Source organism: Perognathus longimembris, chromosome 28, assembly GCF_023159225.1.
Source record: "Perognathus longimembris pacificus isolate PPM17 chromosome 28, ASM2315922v1, whole genome shotgun sequence".
NCBI classification, from domain to species: Eukaryota; Metazoa; Chordata; class Mammalia; order Rodentia; family Heteromyidae; genus Perognathus; species Perognathus longimembris.
The window spans coordinates 1,608,943-1,631,933 of NC_063188.1; the positions used below are offsets into that span (position 1 = coordinate 1,608,943).

The window sequence follows — 22,991 nt, forward strand, 5'->3', positions numbered from 1 at the left end:
TGACTGCAGTTGCCTACTCGCACGTTCATGACTCTTTGGGCCTCTTGAAATTGCCCTCTCCATTTCATGTTCCAGGATATATGCAGGCAGTGCACAGATGAGGGGCAGATTCTGTCTAGGTCCAATCAAGTGTGTAATGAGCAAGTGCCAGGGTTGAGGGTCTGCAAACTGGAGGCTTTGGAGTTCAATGGAAGGAGGAGATGAGAGGCTGACAAAGTTCACTGCTAACTTATTGACTTTTTTTTTTTTTTGCCAGTCCTGGTGCTTGGACTCGGGCCTGAGCACTGTCCCTGGCTTCTTTTTGCTCAAGGCTAGCACTCTGCCACTTGAGTCACAGCGCCACTTCTGGCCATTTTCTGTATATGTGGTGCTGAGGAATCGAACCCAGGACCTCATGTATACGAGGCAGGCACTCTTGCCACCAGGCCATATCCCCAGCCCGTAACTTATTGAGTTTGAGACGTGTAGGACATGCAGAAAAATCTGTTACTTGTGGGCAGGGAAGGAATGAACTACAAGAATATCCATGAAGGCCAAATTAGGCTGGGGGAATGGGGGGGAGCCTAGGATAATATTAATGTTTGCATGGTGTTTTTCTTCTTTTACCTCTGACGTATTGTGTCATGCATTTCATATGAATTACTCTCTCAGGCCATGGCATTGTCGTTAGCAACTAAATGAGAGTGCCCTCCTCTTACTTGGGTGAAAGCAATGAAGCAGAGAGAAGTTAACTAACTGGCCCAAAGTTACTCAGCTAGTTAAGTGTTAGAGCCAGATTTAAACTTAGTAAATTTCTTTCTAAGTATAACGTGAAGGAGGGTAGCAGGAGATAAAGCCTGGCAGTGGAAGATCACTCAAGTCCAGGTCTGTTTCTGAACCCAAGGCTGCTTTGGTTCTTGTGGGTGGGGTTCCGCGTACCCTCAGGTGCAGCCGAGAAGAGACCGACTAAGGCTGGAGCGCCCTCTTCCGGAGGAGGCTAGCCGCTAGGCGTCCTGAGCTGTGCCAGCCTGCAGGGCCGGCGACAGCTAGCGGGATCTAGACCCAACCTCAGCCTTTGTTTTCCCCGCCTCCAGCCCCACCCCGTTGCCACGGCCCGCCCCGGGGTGGTGCATGCGCAGGGCGCCGCAGAGCCGCGGTCCAATGGAAATACTCAGTGTGAAAGTGGGTGCGGCCTCGTCAGCTCGCTGAGTGGTTCTTTCCCTGAGGGGCGGGAAGAGTGTGATTGGCACCTGGGCCGGCTAGTGGGGACGGACGGTGGGCCGGGCCGACTCAGAGCGCGAAACATGGCGGGGCTGGGCGCTTTCGCCGGCTACGGCTCTGACTACGATTTCTACGAAAACGAGGATGACAACAGCGTGTTCAAGGAGGCTGTTGAGGTGTTCGAGAAGCTAAAGGTGCCATGAGGAGCCTCCTGGAGCCGGGAGGGGCTGGGCAGTGTCTTCTACTTGGGTTTGGCGGCGCCACACTCCCACCGTGTTGGCGCCCCGCGGCGACTTGTTGCCCGGCAGTAACGGCTGCTTGTGGACCATTTATTTTTGCTCTTTGGGGTTCCCGGGCCTCCACTCTTGCTGTCTTTACTGCAGCGTCTGGTAGTTGGGGCTAGCGCTGGGCACAAATCTCCAGATTATAGCACCCAGGCACAGTGGGCAAAGCTATTACCACCCTGTCAGGTAAGAGCCGGGAGCGCTGTGTCACATGCAGCACTTAGGAAAATGGCCCTATAAACTCGGGAAACTGTCCCCCACTTTTCTGCCGCTGTTCCTCAGCCTGCACTTTAATCGTCCACCTCTCCTTAAGCATAGCTGCCACTACAGCCCACACACGTGTGGAAGACAAGGGGAGGCTTTGGCCTGGCATCCTGCTGGGGATGGGGAAGGTTTGTACAGAAAGGTGTCCTGCCCGAGCCTGGCAGAAGGCCACTGCCCCCCTGCAGCGACTGCATTCCTGAAGCTTCTAACTTGCCTTTTCTTTGCTTAGCGCCTAAAGTGCCCCTTCCTTGAGGGTCTGTACATCAGTGAGCCAAAAACAATCTATGAGCTGCTGTGTCAGCCTTCCAAATACCGGCTGGAGATCCTAGAGTGGATGTGTACAAGGTAACACCCTGGCTTTCTGGTAACACCCTGCTTTCGTGCACCTATTATGAGATGTCCACAGCACCACCAGACCACCTCAAGGGCACAAGTGTGTTTCCCCTCAAAGGGTTCTGTAATAGAGTCCACCCCCTGAGCAGTTGCTTAGTTAAAACTGCTGGGTAAACAGCTAGGCTCAAAATGGGGGTGAACTGGCCTCTAGCACTGGCTGGGTTTCCTCCACCTACTCCGTGTTTTCTGAACTTAATACATTTGAAACTGAAAAGCTGAGGGACACCTGAGAAATAATCCAATTCAATTGTTCTGAAAGTGTGATAAGGTCCGCTAGGCTCTCCTTGGACTGCCTGGGGTGGTAGAATGGATTGTCAGAGTCAGGGTACCACGCTTCTGCCTGGGTTTCAGCTCACAAGGCAGTCTTTATGCAGGACTCGCCAATGCCAGTGTACTAGAAACAAGCCTTGCCCAGAATCCCAAGGAAAACCTCAAAAATGTACCACAGAATTGTTTGCTCCTTGTGACTACCATGCCCAAGTTACTCTTTCTCCCCCTAGTGGAGTAGCCCCAGGAGCTGAGCATCTGCCTTCAAACTGCAGGTACTGAAGGCTTTCTCTAGCCACCTGGGAAACAGGTTTCCTTCCTATTAGGTATGAACCTTGCCATCCTCTGTAAGGGCTATTGTCTGTTGGTATTGGAGACTCTTTAAGTCTGGCCTAAGCAACCCTTAGCTCTGACAGGTGAGAGCCCAGAAAAAGAATAGTATGTGATCCCTGTGTGTTTCCTGGATGGGCTTGCTACCCTGGCCAAGTGGAAAAAGCCCAGGGGGTAAACTGTTATTTACCTCTTTGTAGACCAAGTTCCCACCCAGAAAGATTTGCTTTTCAGTATTCATGTTCATGTTTCCATGGTAACTTTTCTGAAGTATCTGTTGGTGGTGAATTTCACAGGCTCTGAAATTAACCATTTTAAGGAGAAACTTCAATGGCAATTTACCATATACATAAGCAATTTACTTTGTTGAGTGTGGGTGTGGAGTGCTGCTTTGAGCTTGATTGACTTTGCTATTTCCTTTCAGGGCCTGTCCTTCCTTGCAGGACAAGTTCAACTATGTGAAGGGTGTCACAGTGCAGGTGAAGATCCAAGGTGGGTCTCCTCTCTAGGACTACAGAATTTGGTGGTAAATTGTGAACTTGCTCACAGGCTTCCTGACCAAGTTGTGAATTTTCCTAATGGGCTGATGTTTTCCTTTAAAATCTGTTTTGGTTGGTCATGCTGCTTGAATGCAGAGCCTGGGTACTCAAGGCACTGTACATCTTTGAGCTATAGCACCACTTCCCGTTTTCTGGTGGTTAATTGGACATGAGCATCTCGTGGACTTTCCTGCCTAGGCTGCCTTTGAACCACAATCCTCACATCTCAGCCTCCTGAGTAGCTACGATTACAGATGTGAGCTACCAGTGCCCAGCTGATGTTTTCTTCTGAATTGTGTATGCCCTGTGGATGTTGCTAGAGCATTCTAGAATCAGGACTTCCTTAGGCATGGCAAGTGGCAGTCCTCCTCTCACAGTGACCAATAATATATTGGTGAACCACAGCATTGTGATGTAAAGAGAATAATTCTTGCAGATGCCACAGTGGTTTGTCTCCCTCTCTCACTAGTGTGTGTATGCACTCTGCATGTGACATTCCTTAGAAGCACCCCAGTTGCCCTCTATTGGAACTTGCTGGGTAGCCACCTTTACCTATTTCTTGTCAGCAACTCTCCTCAATCTGGTAATAAATGAATGAGTGAGTGGCTTACTTTTTACATTTGCAGAATTTCAAAGCCTGGATTTCCTATGGATCTGTCAGGCTTGTTCCCACTACGGCAGGGGGCATGAACCTGGCACGCAAAAATACATAACAGGTGTTGCCAGATTAATTATCAGGGGACAAGCTGTCCCTACACTTCAAGTGCACTATTGTGTTTTACAGCAGCCTGTGCCTGAACCCATTACATAAGCTGCTGGCAGGAACATCAGAGCCTCTGAGAGCACGCCTGAGTTCTATAATGCATACGTGTGTTAACCCCTGGCCATCAGGATGCTCTCACCCTGCTGCAGCCTGTTTCCTTTCTTGTAAACTGTGGGTGAACACCTCAGCCTTGCCTCCCTTCCCTTCATGAGCTGAGTATAAGTTAAGAGGAACCAGGACAGGTTGGGCTCAGGAGAGTTCTTGACTTCATCAGATGTTCAGGGCTGTGTTTCAGGTCCTGATGCCACAGTAGACAACTGGGCTACCCGTATGGAACTGTTAGCATGGATCATGTTAGCTGATGAGTGACGCAGCTGGTGGAAAGCATGCTATTAAATAAATCTTTAAAAAAAGAGCTAAAGAAAAAAGGAAGTATAGAAGGCTGTGAGAATCTCAGTATACAGAATGGGGTGATAGAGGTATAGTTAACAGCCAGTTAATGACAACATGGTGCCCAGAGGTTGAAAAAGCATAGTCCCGTTAAAAGACGTGTCAGGAAGAGAGGAACAAAGCCTGGCTGATAGTAGGAGTAGTATGAATTATATTCAGGATAATGGAACAGCAACTGCCAAGGGCTTGAGGTGGGTTTGTGTGGCAACTTTATGAGTAAGGAAGCATATATGCCTGAAATGGAGTAGAGAAGGGGTGGAAGATGGCAAGAAGGGATGGGTCCACATTGAGTTGAGTCTTGAAGACTTCTACTCCAAGGAAGGTTATGGCTTGTGTTAGGTTTATCAGTTTTCCTGGGGTCACCGTGGTGAGAATAGGAACACTGTGACTGAGACACGGAGATCAGCATTGAGCTTTTGCAGTAACTGTCTCAGTGAGAGATGGGGAATGTGGCCGTACGGTGCTGGCCTGATCCTGGATTTCTAGTGAAGGGAGGGCTGGGTAGACTTGCCAGAAAGAAAAACAGTGACAGGGACATGAGGTTTTAGGGCTATGGGCAGTACAGCTTTTGTTGAGGGGCACAATTGGCATTTATAGAGCATTTCCAGTGTTCCTGGGTGCTTTCACCTTGGCATACTGCCTACTTCTTTCAGTGGGTCCTCCAAAGCACAAGAGTACAGAATTGTCTGTCCTGCATTGTGTGTGTGTGTGTGTGGTGTGTGTGTGTGTGTGTGTGTGTGTGTGTGTGTGTAAGGGAGAGAGGGAGATGAAGGGAGAGGGCATTGCCATAGGATAAGTGGTAAGCCTAGGTCTGGCCTTAGACCCAGAGATTCCTCAAGAGTATGCCCTGGGCACCCTGGAAGATGTGGCTGGACTGGATCCTGTGCAGGGACTCAGGCTGCCCATCTGTAAATATAGCCTAGACCTGCCTCTCATAGTGGCCAGTAAGATGGTAGAGGAGGAAGACATGAAAGGCCTTTGGGACAGGGAAAAGCGTAAGCTGTGATTCTTTCGCTTTAGAATCTAAGAGGATAGACGTGGTTCCTTATGGAGGCACCTTGACCTCTACCAGTTGCTCAGGCAGCTGGCTGGCTTCTGATGGAAGCCAGTGTTAGAGAGTCCCATATATACACACACATGATGGGTAACCCCTTATTTTCAGCCAAGGAAACTGGCACCCGGAAAGTAGCAGTGACCAGGTGCAGGTCACACAGCAAGGGATGGCCCTGGCACTAGGGTCTGCCTGCTTCTTGGTCTACTTGGCCCTCTGTGCCCAGCGTGGCCTTGTGGGTGCTGAGCTCTGGGTGTGTGGCAGTCTCAGCAGCCCATGGACATCTGGTATCCTCTGGATGGATGTCTATAGTAACAGGATCTTTGTGTTCCAACAGAAATGGTGAAACTAGGCTATGAGCTGATGCTGTGTGCGCCAGATGACCATGACCTTCTCTGGGTAAGAGAACCATGTACATGCTTTCTGCCCTGAGCTGGTGTGGGGGAAGGAGGGCCTTCTGTAGCCAGTGCCTTTGAGGCTCCTCAGGCCCCAGAGCTGGCTGGGTGCATAGGAAGGCTGGTTCTCTAGGCATCTGTGTGGCAGGCACTGCTAGGAATCCTTTGTGTACATCAATTCTAGGCATGACTCAGAATGGGTGCGGACAGTATGTATGGGGCATGGAGGGACATCTGTGGGTCATGATGGCCTAAGGGACAGAGTGCATCATGTCCTCTTTTGGTGATATCATACTTGCCTAGTACTATGGTAGATACTTCGCATGCCAGTAATGATCATGCCCACTCTTGGCAGTGTCTGTCTTTGCCCTATTTCACAGGAGGATGCCAGCTTCCTTGAGGTTATGTGGTGGCAGAACCATGTCTCAAACCCATGCCCCTGACTTCCAAGCTCATGTACCTTCTCCTGAATGCCACCCTCCCATCTGAGGGTTTTTCTATAGAGGTGCCCCTATCCACTCACTACCAAGGCAAAGAAACCCCACTTCCTGCCCTTAAAATGGGTAAATTTGGGAAGCAATTGTTTCTATTTTTAACTTATGGATAACACAGAGTAGCCATTCTTTTATCTTTTATTTTATATATATATGTGTATGTGTATATATACACACACAATATATATATACATATATATATATACACAATATACACATACAAACACATACAGGGGAGAGAGAATTAGAGAATTGCTAGGTTGTATGGTAGCTGTCTGTTTAACATTTTTGTTCAGTTGTGGGGCTTGAACTCGGGTCCTGTATGCTGTCCCTGTACTGTTTTGCTCAAGGCTAGTGCCATACCACATTGAGCCATAGCTCCATTTCTGATTTTTGAGTGGAATTATGCCCAGGCTGGCTTCGAACCACAATCTTCAGATCTCAGCCTTGTGAGTAGCTAGGATTACAGAAGTGAGCCTCACCGGCGCCAGGCTGTCTTAAGTTTTTGAAGAGCTAGGGAACTGTTTTCCAATATGGCTATATGTGATTGTGCTGTTGTGTTCATCCGATGGGGTGTGTTTTTGTTCTTTCATCTTGTGAAAATAATCGTAATGTTTCAGAGCAATGTTCTGGCTCAACATGAGTGGCAAAGACAGCAAATTCTCATATACTCCCTAACCCCTACGCCTGTACCAGCCCTCACTATCAGCTTTCTGTATCCTAGCAAGTCTCATGTTTGTTACAACTAATGAACAAACATTGAAACATCTAGCAGGTTTTCATTTGGGTTATTGTTTTTCTAATCTCAAAGTTGCCACATGGTTTTATTTTCTATTTCTCATTTGACAATGTTTTAACTGTATTTTGTGCTCACAATTGCTTATTCAAGCATTTAAAAAATAATGGCTGCTGCTTTCAAATACTGGTCAGATTATTCTAACATCTGTAATTTCATCACTGGCACTGCCTTTTCTCGTGCAAGTTGAGATTTTCATGGTGGTATAGGTGTTCTAGAAGGCACTTTACCAAGCAGGTTTAAGCTACAAGGTTCCCACCCTGCTCTGAGTCGTGGGCCCTTCCACTGGCTTAGTACTTAGAGTTGGTTAATCGCATCAAGGTCAGATCCACCCATGTGCAGCTAGGCCTGACCTCAGGCATCCAGAAACACTTGTGGGGTCACTCTTTTTGTTTGCCTTTTCTCTTTCTGCCATCTCTGGTACTTTTCAGTTCCTTCTGTGTAGCACCCACCATGACCATGTTTCAACAGTGGGAAAACAGGAAGAAAATAGCAAGAGGGTTGGCCCTAGGAAGCGGACAGAAGGCTCCCTTCCTTCAGTATTACTTAGCTCCTGCCTTTGGCTATTACTGCTATTACCACTCCTCCCCCCCACTTCCTGCCATCAGCACCATATTGCCTGTGGTTGGGGTCTGAGTAAACAGAAAAGGCCAGGGGATTTTCTTCTCCCTGATCTTTATAGATCTCTTCTGTGTTCCTTGAGCCAGAATTAGAGGCTGTGTCCTGGAGCCCTCTCAATCTGCCTTGCAGCACTCCTTTCTATGACTCCATCTGCGCTGAGTTCAGGTCAGGAGAGGACTGGGAAAAGAAATAATGTGGGCTCACCACTATGTAGAATGATCACTTCTATACTGGTATGCTTCTTTGATCTGAAACTCCTGCCCCATGCCTGTGGTTCATCTCTGGGAGGTGGGTCTTTAGTGGGAGAAAAAGATAGCATGTGGTTTCCCCATTTTACCTACAGCTAAAACCCTTCCCTTACTTCTTGTACTTTTCATAATTTTTGTTGTAAAATGAACTTAATATAAATGCTACAAATTTTCAAGAACTTTCCAGCAGACTGAGAGGAGGCTTTACTCACTTGCTAAAAACATTATGACATATACATGCTATAATTGCCCTCATCTTTTTAGTGTGTGTGTCTATGTATATACATGCACTGGTACCGATGTTTGAACTCGAGGCTTCTCATTGTCCCTAAGCTTTTGTGTTCAAGGTTAGCACTGTGTCACTTGACCTACAGCTATACTTCTGACTCTTTTGGTGTCTAATTGGAGATAAACAGTCTCACAGACTTTCCTGCTTTGAACCATGCTCCTTAGATCTCAGCTACTTGAATAAGCTAGGATTATAGGTGTGAGTCACTGGCACCTGGTTTATCTTTTTTTTTTTTTTTTGTCAATCATGGGGCTTGAACTCTGGGCCTGGGCGCTCTCCCTGAGCTCTTCAGCTCAAGGCTAGCCCTCTACCACTTGAGCCACAGCACCACTTCCGATTTTCAGTGGTTAATTGGAGATAAGAGTCTCATGGACTTTCCTGCCTGGGCTGGCTTTGAACCATGATCCTCAGATCTCAGCCTCCTGGGTACCTAGGATTACAGGTGTGAGCCACTGGCACCTGGCTCATCTTGATCATTTTTTTTTTTTTTTTTTTTTTTTTTTTTTGCCAGTCCTGGGCCTTGGACTCAGGGCCTGAGCACTGTCCCTGGCTTCTTCCCGCTTAAGGCTAGCACTCTGCCACTTGAGCCACAGCGCCGCTTCTGGCCGTTTTCTGTATATGTGGTGCTGGGGAATCGAACCTAGGGCCTCGTGTATCCGAGGCTGGCACTCTTGCCGCTAGGCTATATCCCCAGCCCCATCTTGATCATTTTTAAGTGCATAGTCCACTGGTGTTAAACAATTCACCTTGCACTGTCATTGCTACCATCCATCTCTATGATTTATCTTCCCAACCTAAAACTCAAGACTCAATTTTTAAACCATTTTAAAGTATACATTGCATTTTTAATGTTATACTGTTGTTTAGATAAGACTATTAAGTAATTAAATTTGGATTTTGTAATTTTCCCCCTAAATTCTTATTGGGTTATATATTCTAGTGGTCAGTGTAATTCTAGTGACATGTAAACATATTCTCTTTGGCAATATTAATTTCTTGAGACCTTCTTGTCACTTGGATCCTGTAGCTGTCATTTTATTTTTAGTTCATTTTATTTTTGCATCAGTCTTCGGGCTTGAACTCGGGGCCTGGGCACTGCCCTTGCGCTTTTTGGTCAAAGCTGGTACTCACTCACTTTAGCCACAGCTGCAGTTCTGACTTTTTGGTATTGAATTTGAGATAAGCGTCTCACAGGCTGTTTCTGCCTGGGCTGGCTTTGAACAATGCTCCTCTGGTCTCAGCCTCCTGAGTACCAGGATTACAGGCACGAGCTACTGGTGCCCAACAGCAACATTTTAGTTTTGAAATGTCTAACCATCTTTTCATAATTTCAAGTGTAATTTTTACATTTCTTTATTTTTAAAACCTTTGGCCTTAATTCTAGGTGCCCACTTCTAATTCATATACCTACACACGTGACCTTTGTGAGCAGAAATCTGCATGCATAATATGTGTTTACTTCTAATTGGTTATATACTGCTCAAATCTATAGGTTCAGGTTATTGAAGTGATTACCAAGTTTTACCAATCTAAAAAAGCATACAACGCAGTGACAGGACATTCACAATATTACACAACTATTGCCTTTAACTAGGTCCAAGATATTTTTATTCCCCTGACAGGAGGCCCAATGATGATGTCACTTCCATTCCTAAAGAGCCATGATGACTATTCATTTTACTCCTTGTCTCTATGCCACTGAAACAGAATTCTCCATTACATGGCCTTGTGCGATTAGCTTCTTACCTGAGCACCGTGTTTTTGAAGTTTGACAGTGTAGTAGCAGTGTATCGGGACTTCATTCCTTGATATGATCTTCGTGCCTCCACCTCCTGAGTGCTAGAATTAAAAGCCACCATGCCTGGCTTTAATAGATGTTAGCTTAAAAGTATGTGTGCACTTCTTTGTCTTTTCTTCTGACAAGGCAAGACAAAGAACAATGATGCCTCAGTTGTGATGTAGGGCTGGGGAGGAAATGTACAAATTGCGCCAGGAATACCTTATCATAGAAAGAAGCCAGATAGTCCTCCAAGGCGTCAGGGGCAGCTGAGAATCTCCAGAATCAGCCCTCCCCACCAAAGTTAGGTCCATGTAACCACCATGAGCACAATGGCTACTGTAGATTGTAGCCCTTCCCGTGTACTTTAATCTAGGACTTCATGAGGCTGTCTTTGTTTTTGTTATACTATGATTTGAATTCAGGGCTTTGTACTTGCTAGGGAGGCTCTGGATCATTTGAGTCATTCTTCCACCCCATAGTGATACTTGAAAGAGTCATTTGAGCCAAGTATGGTGGTATATGCTTGTCACAGCACTTTGGAGGCTGGGGCAGGAAGATGGGCAAAATCAAGGCCAGCCTGGGCTGTGCAGTTAAGTCCCTGTCTTATATAAAACAAAACAGAAATGAGTCATTATTTGACACTAAAAGCACATGCAATAAAAAAGAGGTTAGTTGTGCTTTATGAAAGTTGAACTTTTGGTGCATCAGAGGACATCTAGCAATCAAGAGGACAACCCATAGAATAGAAGAAAATACTTGTAAAGCATGGGTCTGATAAGGGACATCTATCCAGAATCTATAAAGAACGATTAGAACTCAATAACCAAGGAACTCAATTGAAAAATGGGCAAGGATCTGAATAGACACTTCTCCATAGGAAATGCACCAATGATCAGTAAGCTCATGGAAACATGCTTAGCATGTCTGATTATAAGAGCAGTGCAAACCAGAAGCACTTCACATACAAGGATTTCTCACATCTACAGGGAAATTAACAACTGTTGGAAAGCATGAGAGTGTATTGGATCCCTCACACAGTTCTGTTGAGAACAGGAGATGGTGTTCACATTATGGAAACCAGTTTGGCAGTTCCTTAAAAGGTTAAACATAGTAAACGTAGGACCTGGCAATTCCACTTGTATGTGTAGACTCAGCATTAAAAGTACATGCACATGAAAAATGACACATGAATGTTCATAGATGTGTTTTCATAGTAGGCAAATGTGGAAGTAATCCAGGTGTGTCTCAACTGGCGAATGAATGGAGTAGTTTCAATAATGAAGCAGAAATCAGTGGCATATGCTACAACATGAGAGATCCTTGAAGTCACTGAGAGAGAAGAGTCAGACACAAAAGGTCACATGTATGATCCACACATATGAAAGTTTCAGAAGAGGCGAATCCACATACAGCTAAGTGCTTGTGACTCACACATGTAATCATAGCTACTCAGGAGGCTGAGATCTGGAAGCTTAAAATTTGAGATCAGCCCAAGTATCAAAGTTTACAAGACTCATCTCCAAAATAACCAGTAACAACAACCATCTAAACCAGGCCTGGAGATGAGATGCACTGTATCTTCAGTGGTACAGCACCAGCCTATTAAGAACAAGGCCCTGAGTTCAAACCTCAGTACCCCTCCCTCCAAAAAAACTAGTGCTTGCTATGTTGGGAAAGAGGATTGCTAATGAGTCTGGAGTTTGCTTTGGGTGCTAGCCAAAATGTAACTGTTGTGATGACTAGACAAGTCTGAGTGTCCTAACAACCACTGACTTGTACACATTTTGGCGAATTTCATGATCTATGAATTATAGCTCAGCCACAGTAGAGCCAAATGAAATGAGAAGATTTGGGAGAGCAGCAAATGAAAAGGCCCTGGGGCGGTGTGTGCTTATGTGCTAAGGGAACTGCTGGTAGGCTGGTTATACTGGACCATATTGGAGGGGTGGGGTAAGAGGTATATAGCAGGGGGTAGGCTTGGGAGGCCCCGGTGGAGGACTTCCAGAAGAGCATGTCAGTGCAACACTTCTTCTAGTTATGTATGGTAAGGCTTAGAGGTTGGATGGGGCAGGGGTGGCTGATGAGAGATGTTCACAGGCTGCAGCAATACCAGGCACGGGTGGTGGCTACATGAGTGGTGGTGGTAGTGAAGAAAGTGAGTGCATGGCTAGATTCCGCCATGTCCCCTGGATTTGCTGATGGGTGTGGTCGAGTGGGAACAGAGGTGGGTGTTCTAGAGCTCAGCAGGCTCTGACGTTATGTGGATTTGTTCGGCAGATGTTTCCGGGGTATCCTTGTGAGCTCTGAGCCTTGGTAGACTGTTCATAGGAGTGGAATGAGAAGGTCCCAGAAGCCATTGGCAGGCTGAGAATGTGGTAGTGAAAGCTTCCAGAGGCTTCCATTTGTGTTGACTTGATTGCATAGGTGGGAGCCAGGCTTCCTGGGAGTGGCAGGCAGCACCCAGCAACAGGGAGTTGTTCTGTCCCCACGGTGTCCTCCTCACCAGGGACTGCTTGGCTCTTTCTACTAAGCCCATGCAGTGAGTATCAGCATTTAGTATCAGTATGTTTGCAAGGTGTTGTAGCAAGCTGCCAGTGATAAAGGCTGAGCAGCAGCATGTGCCAAATCAGGAGAGCTAGAGAAGCAAACTGATAGGCCCAGCTTTCTCATGTGCCCGCCTACTCTGGGCTTTCTGGCGGGGAGGACATAGCATCTTAGATTGTGCTTTGGTCCTGAGAGTCAGTGGCTTGCCAGAAGGAGACAAGACTTCAGCTCTAGGCTAAGAAGCTCTCCACTAGAGTTTTGGACATCTTCTGAGCAGGTAGGAGGTCAGGCCAGAAGCACAGGCTTTCCCAACTGCACCTCCATTTCCAGGTGCCTTAGGCTGCCGTTCTGTGGCTTCTGCCAGTGCTAGCTGGTCGGTCCATCTACTGAGAACAGTTGTTATCCTGGAGCTGTCCTTGAGGAAAGGGCCACAGGGCTGTTCCTGCAGACTCTGTTCTGCCTTTGCAGGCACCGCTGCAACCCCCGTACTCCCCATTCCTGTCACTTTCCACAGTGTGGTCCCACGCACTGCAAGCTCAAGGTAAGGACTAAGCAGGGAGCCTTTCGTAACAGCAGCTCCTAAGGTACTGGGCCACTTTAAGAGGGTTCTAGATAGACGGAGACAGGGAGCTGACAGGCCCCCTGCAGGGGCAGCCGGGGGGGGGGGGGGGGGGGGGGTAGGGCACCTGGAGCAGCTGGCCTAGGCCAGGCTCCTGCCTGTGTGAAGCCAGCAAATGTATGTGATCTTTTCTTCCAGGGCTCTGCCTGTGCTCAGAAGCAGCTGCACTTCATGGACCAATTGCTGGACATAGTGCAGAGCCTGGACGCCGGGTACTCTAGGGGCTCAAGGTAAAAACTCAAATGGCTCAGTTGGGAATCCTTGATGGCCTTGGACATAGAATGGAAGGGGGTCCGGATAGACCAGTTGGAGTCTCTGTCCCACTTGTGTGGCAGTAGCCACACATTAGTCCAAGAGCTGAAGTTACAAACTGAGGGAAGACCCCTGCTTTGAGGAGTCAGCAGGCTGGCCAGGCACTAGGCAGTGAACAAGGAATGAAGGTTTGTATCCCCACGATGCTTGGTGGTTGTCTGAGGTGCTGTGGGCCCTGAAGAAGACATCTGAGGTGTGTTGGAGGACGGCGAGTGCTGGGTTGCTCTGCAGACTGGCAGGCTTCTTAGGGAGGTCAAACCAGGCAGAGGCTGGGAGACTGGCCAGGTAGTGCAGTTCCAGCACCCCATTCATCCCCACTCTTTAGTATAGTTTCTTTTTGCGTCTTAAATCTTCCCTACCTTGCTGATGTGGTGCTCCAGCAAGTGGTGGTAAGACGTGTGCCATGCCTTGCAGCCCAAAGGAGAACCTGGAGCATACTGTGGAGAAGAATGAGGCATTGCTGGGGGAGATGTTCTCCTCCCCAAATCTGCCAGCGCTTCTGAGCCCGGAGTGTGACCCGTGGCCCATGGACATGCAGCCTGTTCTTGACCAGCAGAGTGACGACTGGCAAATGTAGGTGTACAGGGACATTCTTCCCCCACCCCCACTCCCCCAAGCCTTCTTGCTTTTGTCACCTAGGGGAAGCTCTGGTGTGCGGAACCATCAGAGCGCACCACCGGGTGGCAGGAGAGAGCTTGCGGTGACCCCTCCCCTCCCATTTGTCTCCCGCAGGGATAGCCCCACTGACAAGTCTGACGAGGAGAAGGTGGCTGAGCTGGCCAGGCAGCTGCAGGAGAGCGCGGCCAAGCTGCAGGCAATGAAGGGAGAGGTGAGGGGACGCCAACCACGGGGGCCTGTGGGGTCTGGGGACCGGGTCCTGTTGGGTGTCCTGGGTTAAGAGACATCTTTCAACATGGGGTGCTGTGCGGCTTCAGTGACATGGCTCCTGAGAGGTGCTAGGGAACAGTGCTTAGTTAGCACGAATGGAGACGAGGGAGCGAGGCTCCACACAGGCAGCTGGGCCCCACCAGTGCTTGCCTGGGCTACTCGGATTCTGGAGGCTGAAGCTCATGGGAGTGGAAACAGCAGGGTTGAGGTTGAGGTTCCCGACAGCCCCTCCATCTCCTTGCTTATGAAGGCTTTCTTCCTCATTCTGCTGTTTAAGATGTACAGCCCAGGCTGGCCAGCCAGCAAGACAGGGTTGAGTCCCAACCCCTCCTTGGTTTTGCAGTGCTTTGAGCAGCACAAACCAGGGGCCGCTGTGAGCGCGGCTATTGCCAGCACCGTAGACCAGAAGCTACGCCTGGTTGTCTCTGACTTCTACCAGCTCATCTTGGCCTTCCTCCAAGTCTATGATGATGAGCTGGGTGAGTGCTGCCAGCGCCCTCAGCCGGACCTGCACTCATGCGGACCCATCATCAAAGCCGTGTATCAGAGTCTCATTTCCTGCAACCAGGTAAGAGTGCTCTTCCTCTCTCCACACTAACACTCTGATGAGGGCCTAAGGGCTGGGGCAAGGGGCGAAGGGGCTGGCACGGTAGGGCTCTGGGCCCTTAGACACTTGAGACAATTCATTTTTGTACCCTGGAGGCAGGATGAGAGCTGGTATGGTTACCAAGAAATCCACCAAGGAGGTTTACTCTCTGTCTGCATTCGGTCTTACTGGACTCAGCATGACCCCCTGGTCTCCTCTGTCTTCCTTTGGGCCCATATTGGTGTCATTCTTTTTTAGTACGTTATTCTTAAACATTCCGGGGTGCCTTCAGTGTTACGTTACTAAGCAGTGTGCCACGCCGACAAATAAAGGCTGCCATAGACAAGACAGGAGAAAGTCATACATGTACATGAGCCTACTAAGCAAATGCTTACGGATTTTCTTCCCCATCCCAGATCCTCGGAAGCCTGCCTCACGTGCTGCGGTTAGGCACAATCATGAATCAGCACGCATACAACTCTGACACATTGCTCCAGGATTCCATGAGGTTTATTTTGGGTTCTGTTTTTTGCCAGTCCTGAGGCTTGAACTCAGGGCCTGAGCACTGTCCCTGGCTTCTTCTTGCTCAAAGCTACCACTCTGCCACTTGAGCCACAGCGCCACGAATGGAACCCAGGGCTTACTGCATGCTAGGCAAGCACTCTACCACTAGGCCATATCCCCAGCCCCTATTTTGGGTTCTTAATGGAAAGGCTAAGACTTCTCAACCTCAGGCCAGGCTGTCCATGAGACACCTCTTCCCCCAGGGGAGATGGTTAGGCTTCTGTCCTCTGTCTCTCAGAAAGGCATTTTCTCTATTTTTGTAGAACTGGAGATTGAATTCATGGCCTCAAGCTTGCTAGACAAGCATTCTACCATTTGAACCACGCTCCTGGACTTTGAAATACCCCCTTTTTGTTGGAACATTTCTTTTCCTACCCTGGCATTTATTTTGCTCAAGCTGGGATGGCATGCAGTGCTGACATGTATCTAGGTACTAGGTTGCCAGAGCGCCACGATAGTGTGCTATCACCACTATCACCACTATCACCACTGGGTGTGGAGGAAAGAAACCCGGTGTGAAGAGCAACTCTCCAGCTGGGAGTCCTGTGTCTTTCCCTTAGCTGCCTATCTTTTGGAGGGTAGAGATTGAAGGTCAAGTTATCCACGTGAATTTGGGTGACTAGTGAGAGGCCATCTTGGTTAGACCAGCAGCATGGAGTGCTCATACATCCCCTCCCCTTTCTCTTTTTGTCAGCTGCTGAAAGCGGTTGTGGAGGTTACCGATGCCACTGAGCAAGCTGTGGCGACAGTGAAGAAGCAGGAGGGTCAACAGACCACTTGGGGCACCAGCAGCTCCGTGATGAGCTTAGGTACCTGGCGTGGAGGGTGGAGGAAGCGGTCCGTGTGCCCGCTTAGCTTCCGGGATGTTTCATGAATGGGGTCCTCTTTAAGTGCTCATCCAGCCACATGGGCACATTGGGGACGTTTAGTCCCTCCCTCCCTCCCTCCCTCCCTCCCTCCCTCCCTCCCTCCCAACTTCCTTCTCTTTCCTTCCCCTTCCCTCCCATCCTCTCCCTTCTGCTCATCTCTCCTCCTCTCCCCTCCCCTCATCTTTTCCCTCTCCCTTCCCTTCCCTTCTTCCCCCCCTCCTCTCCTTCTGTCCACTCCTTCCTGATTAAATCCAGGGCCTCTCACATGCTAGGCAAGTGCTCTACCACTTGACTAATGCTCCGCTTCCAGCTTTTTGCTGCATAATTGGAAATAAGAGCATCACAGAGTTTTCTGCCTTGGCTGGCTTTGAATTGAGATCCTCAGATCTCAGCCTCCTGAGTTGCTAAGATTATAGGTGTGAGCACAGGCCTCCATAACTTCTGATCTGAAACCAGCTATTTATTATCATTAAGAATCCTTAAACATGATGATCTTCTTTCTTATGTTCATAATTCTCATGGTTTTGAGCACTTGATTATAATGTATCTGGAGCTCTTTTGACTTTCTAGATGTGTAATTTTTTTTTTTTGTGATCAATACAGCCAAGCAATTGACAACTCTTCCTTCTCTTTCATATCTTGTCTCAGAACCTCCAGGTCAGCCAGAGGTGAGGACTGAGCACTTTCTTAGCTCCCTCCTGGCATTTTCAAAGCCCTGTGCATGCATATGGCCTTCGAGGTTCCTAGGACTATGCTAGAGCTTTTCAGAGCACTTAATAGACTGTTCATTCCTCAGTCTGTTCCCAAGCTTTGTGGTTATCTATTGTTTGCACAGACTACTACCCATGAAAGCATTTCACTATAGCTGTTTTGCACTGATGTGTCCCCAAATAGTGCCCTTACCTCACAAAGCCTGTCAACCTCTTCCATTGGGAAGACTTTGTTTCCATGAATTTTCTAGCTGCCCCTCTCCTTTTGCAGTGGCTTTCTCATCACTCTTGGCTTTACCCCAGACTGAGGAGGCTCTCCTTATTGATTAAACTGTAACAGAATCCTCCAGTCTAAAGTTTATTACAGCATTTATTCTAATCATCACTCTCACTGTGGCTCTCACTGCAGTCTATATAACTGCTATTAATAGTTTATTTATACTCTAATGCTATCATTACTATAATAATGATCATTACTATGCCTAATAGCATGTCATGTCATAGGTGACTTGGGCATAATAGGACTAGTGGCTGATTTAACTTTTCAGATAGGCACACTCCGGGTGTAAGCTGGGTGAACTGGCCCACACTTTGCCTCCCTGTGGCCTGGAGGAGGTGGGCACTTCAAGAGAAGTGCAGCCTCACTTGGGGCTCCTGACCTGGCTGTAAGTGTGTCTTCTTGACTTGGTTTTTTTTTGCCAGTTGTAAGGGCCTCACACATTCTCTCGGCATTTTCCCTCATGAGTGGTGCCTTACCTCACATGAGCCAGGCCTTTGGTTCCCCTGATTGCTTTGAGACAAATTCTCAAGCTCTAGACATGCCTACAGAAGGGGACCAATGCAAAATGACTCCAAAGGCTACTAGGGATGGTCGTTTCTCTTTCACTATCCTTTATCTGACATGTCTTCAAGCAATGTGACCTGTCTCCTACTTAGGGACTGTCTCTTTTCCTTTTTTTTTTTTTTTTGCCGATCCTGGGGCTTGAACTCAGGGCCTGAGCACTGTCCCTGGCTTCTGTTTGCTCAAGGCTAGCACTCTACCACTTGAGCCACAGCACCACTTCTGGCTTTTTCTATATATATGGTGCTGAGGAATCGAACCCAGGGCTTCATGTATACGAGGCAAACACTCTACCACTAGGCCATATTCCCAGCCCTATTTTCCTGTTTTTGTCTTTTTTTTTTTTTTTTTTTTGGCCAGTCCTGGGCCTTGGACTCAGGGCTTGAGCACTGTCCCTGGCTTCTTCCCGCTCAAGGCTAGCACTCTGCCACTTGAGCCACAGCGCCGCTTCTGGCCGTTTTCTGTATATGTGGTGCTGGGGAATCGAACCTAGGGCCTCGTGTATCCGAGGCAGGCACTCTTGCCACTAGGCTATATCCCCAGCCCCCCTGTTTTTGTCTTTTAAAAATTAGTATATATTATTTGTACAAGGTGGTTTAATTTAGACATATTCATATTTGTTTACCATATTCCCTGCTTAGCCTCACCCTGCCCATTGCTCTCCCCCTCCTTCCTTCTCCCTTCTTAAAATAATTTCAACAAGTTTCATTGTTCGGTGTGTTTTTTTGTGAGTGTGTGTATGTCTATCTCTGAGCTTTTTCACTCAAGACTAGTGCTTTACCACTTGAGTCTCAGCTCCATTTCCATCTTTTTGGTTATTAATTGGAGATAAGAGTTTCATAGACTTTCGTGCCCACAGTGGCTTTGAACCCTGATCCTCAGATTCAGCCTCCTGAGTATCTAGGATTACAAGTGTGAGGCACTAGCACCTAGCTATTTTTTCTGCTTTTGTACATGTATTTCAAGTACTTAGACATTTGACCACATTCACCTTCCTTCACCCTCTCTACTTGCCCTTCCTCCTGCCATTATTAGCCCTCCCTGCATACAGGACCTGTTTTATATTCCTATATTATATGTTGATTGTCCAAAGAGATTTCACTGTGCTCTTTTATCAATACTTATTGATCAAACTTACCTCCCCCCTTGATTACTGTCTTGACTGCCCCCTTAGAAATCAAATTCTCAGTGAGTTTTCTTATGCCATGTTGATAAACAGATACGGTATTTCAGTATTATGAACCTTTTTAACAGTCTCCCCCTCAAGTCCCCTTAGAGTTCATACTTAGAAAGTTTCTCCCTGCATGAGAACCTGTATGTGTTTTCTAGGTCTGGCATATGTATATGAGGGCAAGTAATCTATATCCTTCTGAATTGTACTTACTTTGCTTAAAATGATATTCTTGAATTCCATTCATCTGCCTACAAACAACATAATTTCATTTTTCTATATGGCAGAATAAGCCTCCATTGTGTATCGGCACCACATTTTTGAATCCATTCACCAGGGCAGTTTCCGTGGCTTTCATATTGTGACTAAATAGTTCTGCAATAAATATGGGTGTGCAGGTGCTCCTTACATTCCCTCAGCTGTATGCCCAAGAGTGAGAGCACTGGATTGTATGGGAATTCTAATACTAATTTTCTGAAGAGTGTCTATACTAATTTCCACAGTTGTTGCACTAGTTTACACTCCCAACAACATATGGTTTGTTTTCCCCCACATTTTCACCAACGTTTGTTGTTGTTGATTGACATTCTGACTAGAGTGAGATAGAATCTCAAGTGTTGCTATGATTTCCATTTCCTTTATGGCCAGCAATATTGAGTAGTTTTTCATGTATTAACCATTTGTATTTCTTTTGAGAAGTGTCTGTTCAGTTTATTTGCCCATTTGTTAATTGGGTTAGGCATAACAAGGGAGCAGCCTGCCTGCTCTGTGTGTTTGCTTGCCAGATATTTGGCTGATGGTGCAGCCTTCTGCAGAAGTCACCTTTTGCCTTGGTATTTTTATCACTACACAACATCCCACCATCATAAGCCAATTCCAACATTAGCTAGGACATTAAGGCCAGATTTGACTTTTTCTTTTCTTTTATTTTTCTGGCCTTAATGTCCTAACCCTAACCTAATCCTGCCCTTCTGCTTGGATTGGCTGAGCTCAGCTTCACAACTTGCAAAAGGGTATGGCTTAGTAAATAGTATGTGACTAACATTTTAAGGAGCTTGTAACACCATGTCTTAAAGTACAGCAGGAAAAGGATGTAACTAAAATGTAGTTAACAGGGGCCAAGCCACCTGGCAAAAGCAGGAACTTTTCAGGAAACCAGTGCTCACAAGATTGGCAGAAAGAAAAAAAAAAGATTGGCAGAAAGGAAGCTCTCTACTTTGATAGAAAAGATGCTTTTCTCACACTAAGAAAGCAAGCACTATATTGAATAAGAATGCAGAGAGTGGATACCCTTGTTTCATTATTAACTTAAGTTCCTTTTTCCTAGTTTCTTCAGAGTTTTTGTCATAGTAGGATTTTGGATTTTGTCAAAGGCGTCTTTGCATTGAGATGATTGTATGATTTTTATCTGTCATTCTCGTATTGATTTACATGTGTTGAACTATAGTTGCATCCCTGGGATGAAAACAGCTTAATCATGGTATGATATTTTTGGTGTGTTTTTGAATTCAGGATGCACGTATTTTATTGAAAATATTTGTGTCTATTCATGGAAGAGTCAAATTATAAAGCACGGGGTGGGGGGAGCAGAGCAACCACTGGCAGTGCTGAGAACGGGGGAGGGTACCAACATAGTGGCAATGAAAATAAATAGGGATGGAAGGTGGGAATAAATGAGAGTGTTTTACTGGTGTCACGGGTAGGAACGCCTCAGTCATAGGACAGCCCCTGAAGGAGTGGGGTGTCTGCCTGGTGGAACTGATCAGTTAACTTCTAGAGTTCCACAACCTAGCTGCTGTCCTGGCAACAAAGCAGTTGAAGGAGATCTGTAGTGACGGCCAACTGCACAGCCACAAACTCGCAGTGAGACCCTAGCCCACTGTTTTGTGAGGAAATGATAGGAATGAAGAAGCAAATCAGATTCTTGATATGGCTGCCCAGGTGAGGCTCATCTCAAGGTTGCCTATGGTTGGGGCTGATCCTTGTTCTGCTTCCTCATCCACTGCCTCCCACCCCCACCCCACGCAAACACTGCATGTCAACTTACTCTGGCTTCCACAGAACTTCTTTTCTAAATCCCTGCTGGGGAGCAGCTGCCTATACGAGAGGGAGGGAGGGAGGGAGAGAGAGAGAGAGAGACAGACAGACAGACAGACACAAAGAGACAGAGAGAGAGACACAAAGACAGATAGAGACATAGAGAGAGACAAAGACAGAGAGACAGAGACAGAGTGAGAGAAATCGAACTCACATCATGAAGAGAAAAGACCTCAGTGTGCAGGAAATCTGGCCTGAGAACTTTCAAACATACTCAGCAAACGTACTTAGCATAACATCCCAACAGCCCTGGACCACTGGACCCAGCAATGAGGTAGAGCGGGAGGTAGTAAATGTCATAAGAATAAGAGAGAAAAGAGACAGAAAAATGAGGACAAGGCTGAGTTCCATACAGGCTGTCTCCAGGTAGCTAATAGTCTTCAGAGTGAAAAAAAAGGAAAGGAAAGCTCTTGAGATGCGTCTCTACATACCAGCTGCAGAGCAGGTGCATGCCACCATAGCCAGGCACTGGGGTCAAGGTTTAAGAGGGAAAGCCAGTGGGTGAACTGGGGAGCAGCCCCAAGGGCTTGATGACAGTGTTTTGGGAGTGCTCAGGGCCAGATCATGAGTTCTGGATCCTGTTCACCAAGCACTCCTCGACCAGGCAGCAAAGTGTGAGCTGCTGGGGTGGTAAATCATGATGGTGCCGATGCACATGAAAGGAAGAGGAGGCCAAGGCTAGGGAAATGGCATTTGTGGAGATGCACATTGTACAGGAAGCTCATTCCACTGGAAGACTCAAAAAAAGTTAGGAATGCCCAAAGGGAAAACTTAACTCTGGTGTGTGTGTGGGGGGGGGGGACAAGTAAAGCCGTCATTGGCACCCAGTAGTCATTGTCTGAAGTGGGAGCCTCAGGAGGCAGATGTAGCTAAAGACTTTAGTACCCCGTTTTCCAAGAGCTGACCACTTGGAGGGACACACCTACCTCCAGGATGAGTGGTGCTGTTCAGCTAAGGCCTTAAGTGTATTTATGTCATTTGGTATGTCATCATGTGCACATATCTTATTATCTGATTAAAATAGAACATGCCTTGGCTCCTAGCTAAGTACTCACACAGGGTCTGCCTTAACAGCTCTCCTGGGTCACAGTGGAAGTCTTGTATCCAGGCTTCAAGCCCTTTGAGGACCAGGACTCTCCCTGTCGTCTGGTCATGCAGGACTGCAGGGGACTGTGTGAGCATAGGGTTGTGATTGGAGGGCAGGAAGTGGTCTTGCTGTAAACTGCTCACCTCTCCCTCTTTCAGTCCCCAAAGCATTAGACTTACTTTGTTCTTTGTATTTTACTTTCCTTTGTAGTCAACAAAATGGACGAACTAATTCAGAAATACAAAGTCTACAACGATATCCTGTACAAAGGCGCAATATAGGGTGGGAACAAAACCCTGAAGCCGATAGAGAAGCGGTAATGATCCCATGTGCTTCTCCACTTGCCTGCAGAAAAAAAGAAGTCTCAGGCTCTTAATAAACTGCCTTAAACCTACTGTTTCCTTCTGTCATTGTGTGTTAGTCTTCTCTCCTCTGCTCAGGGATGTTCAGCTCTCCTTCCTGGCCCCAAGTGTCCCTGTCCACAGCGAGCTTGGATGCAGCCATCTATTGCTAGTGAGCCTAGGGCCCTGCCCCTCTCC

General features: G+C 47.2%; 1 protein-coding gene across 2 annotated transcripts; it reads left to right on the forward strand.

The window, feature by feature from the left end:
* Positions 1-1,258: 1,258 nt before the first annotated feature.
* Positions 1,259-22,839, forward strand: Haus7 (HAUS augmin like complex subunit 7). Of its 2 annotated transcripts, none has more exons than XM_048336634.1 (10): positions 1,259-1,394; positions 1,978-2,093; positions 3,163-3,230; positions 5,879-5,940; positions 13,466-13,557; positions 14,054-14,212; positions 14,372-14,468; positions 14,880-15,095; positions 16,372-16,486; positions 22,663-22,839. In XM_048336634.1, the coding sequence occupies exons 1-10, from the start codon at positions 1,284-1,286 to the stop codon at positions 22,731-22,733; spliced, it is 1,107 nt and encodes a 368-aa protein (XP_048192591.1). In that variant the 5' UTR covers positions 1,259-1,283; the 3' UTR covers positions 22,734-22,839. The 2 variants fall into 2 exon arrangements, with proteins under 2 accessions (XP_048192591.1, XP_048192592.1); XM_048336635.1 differs by having other exon boundaries at positions 14,883-15,095.
* The last annotated feature ends 152 nt before the right edge of the window (positions 22,840-22,991 follow it).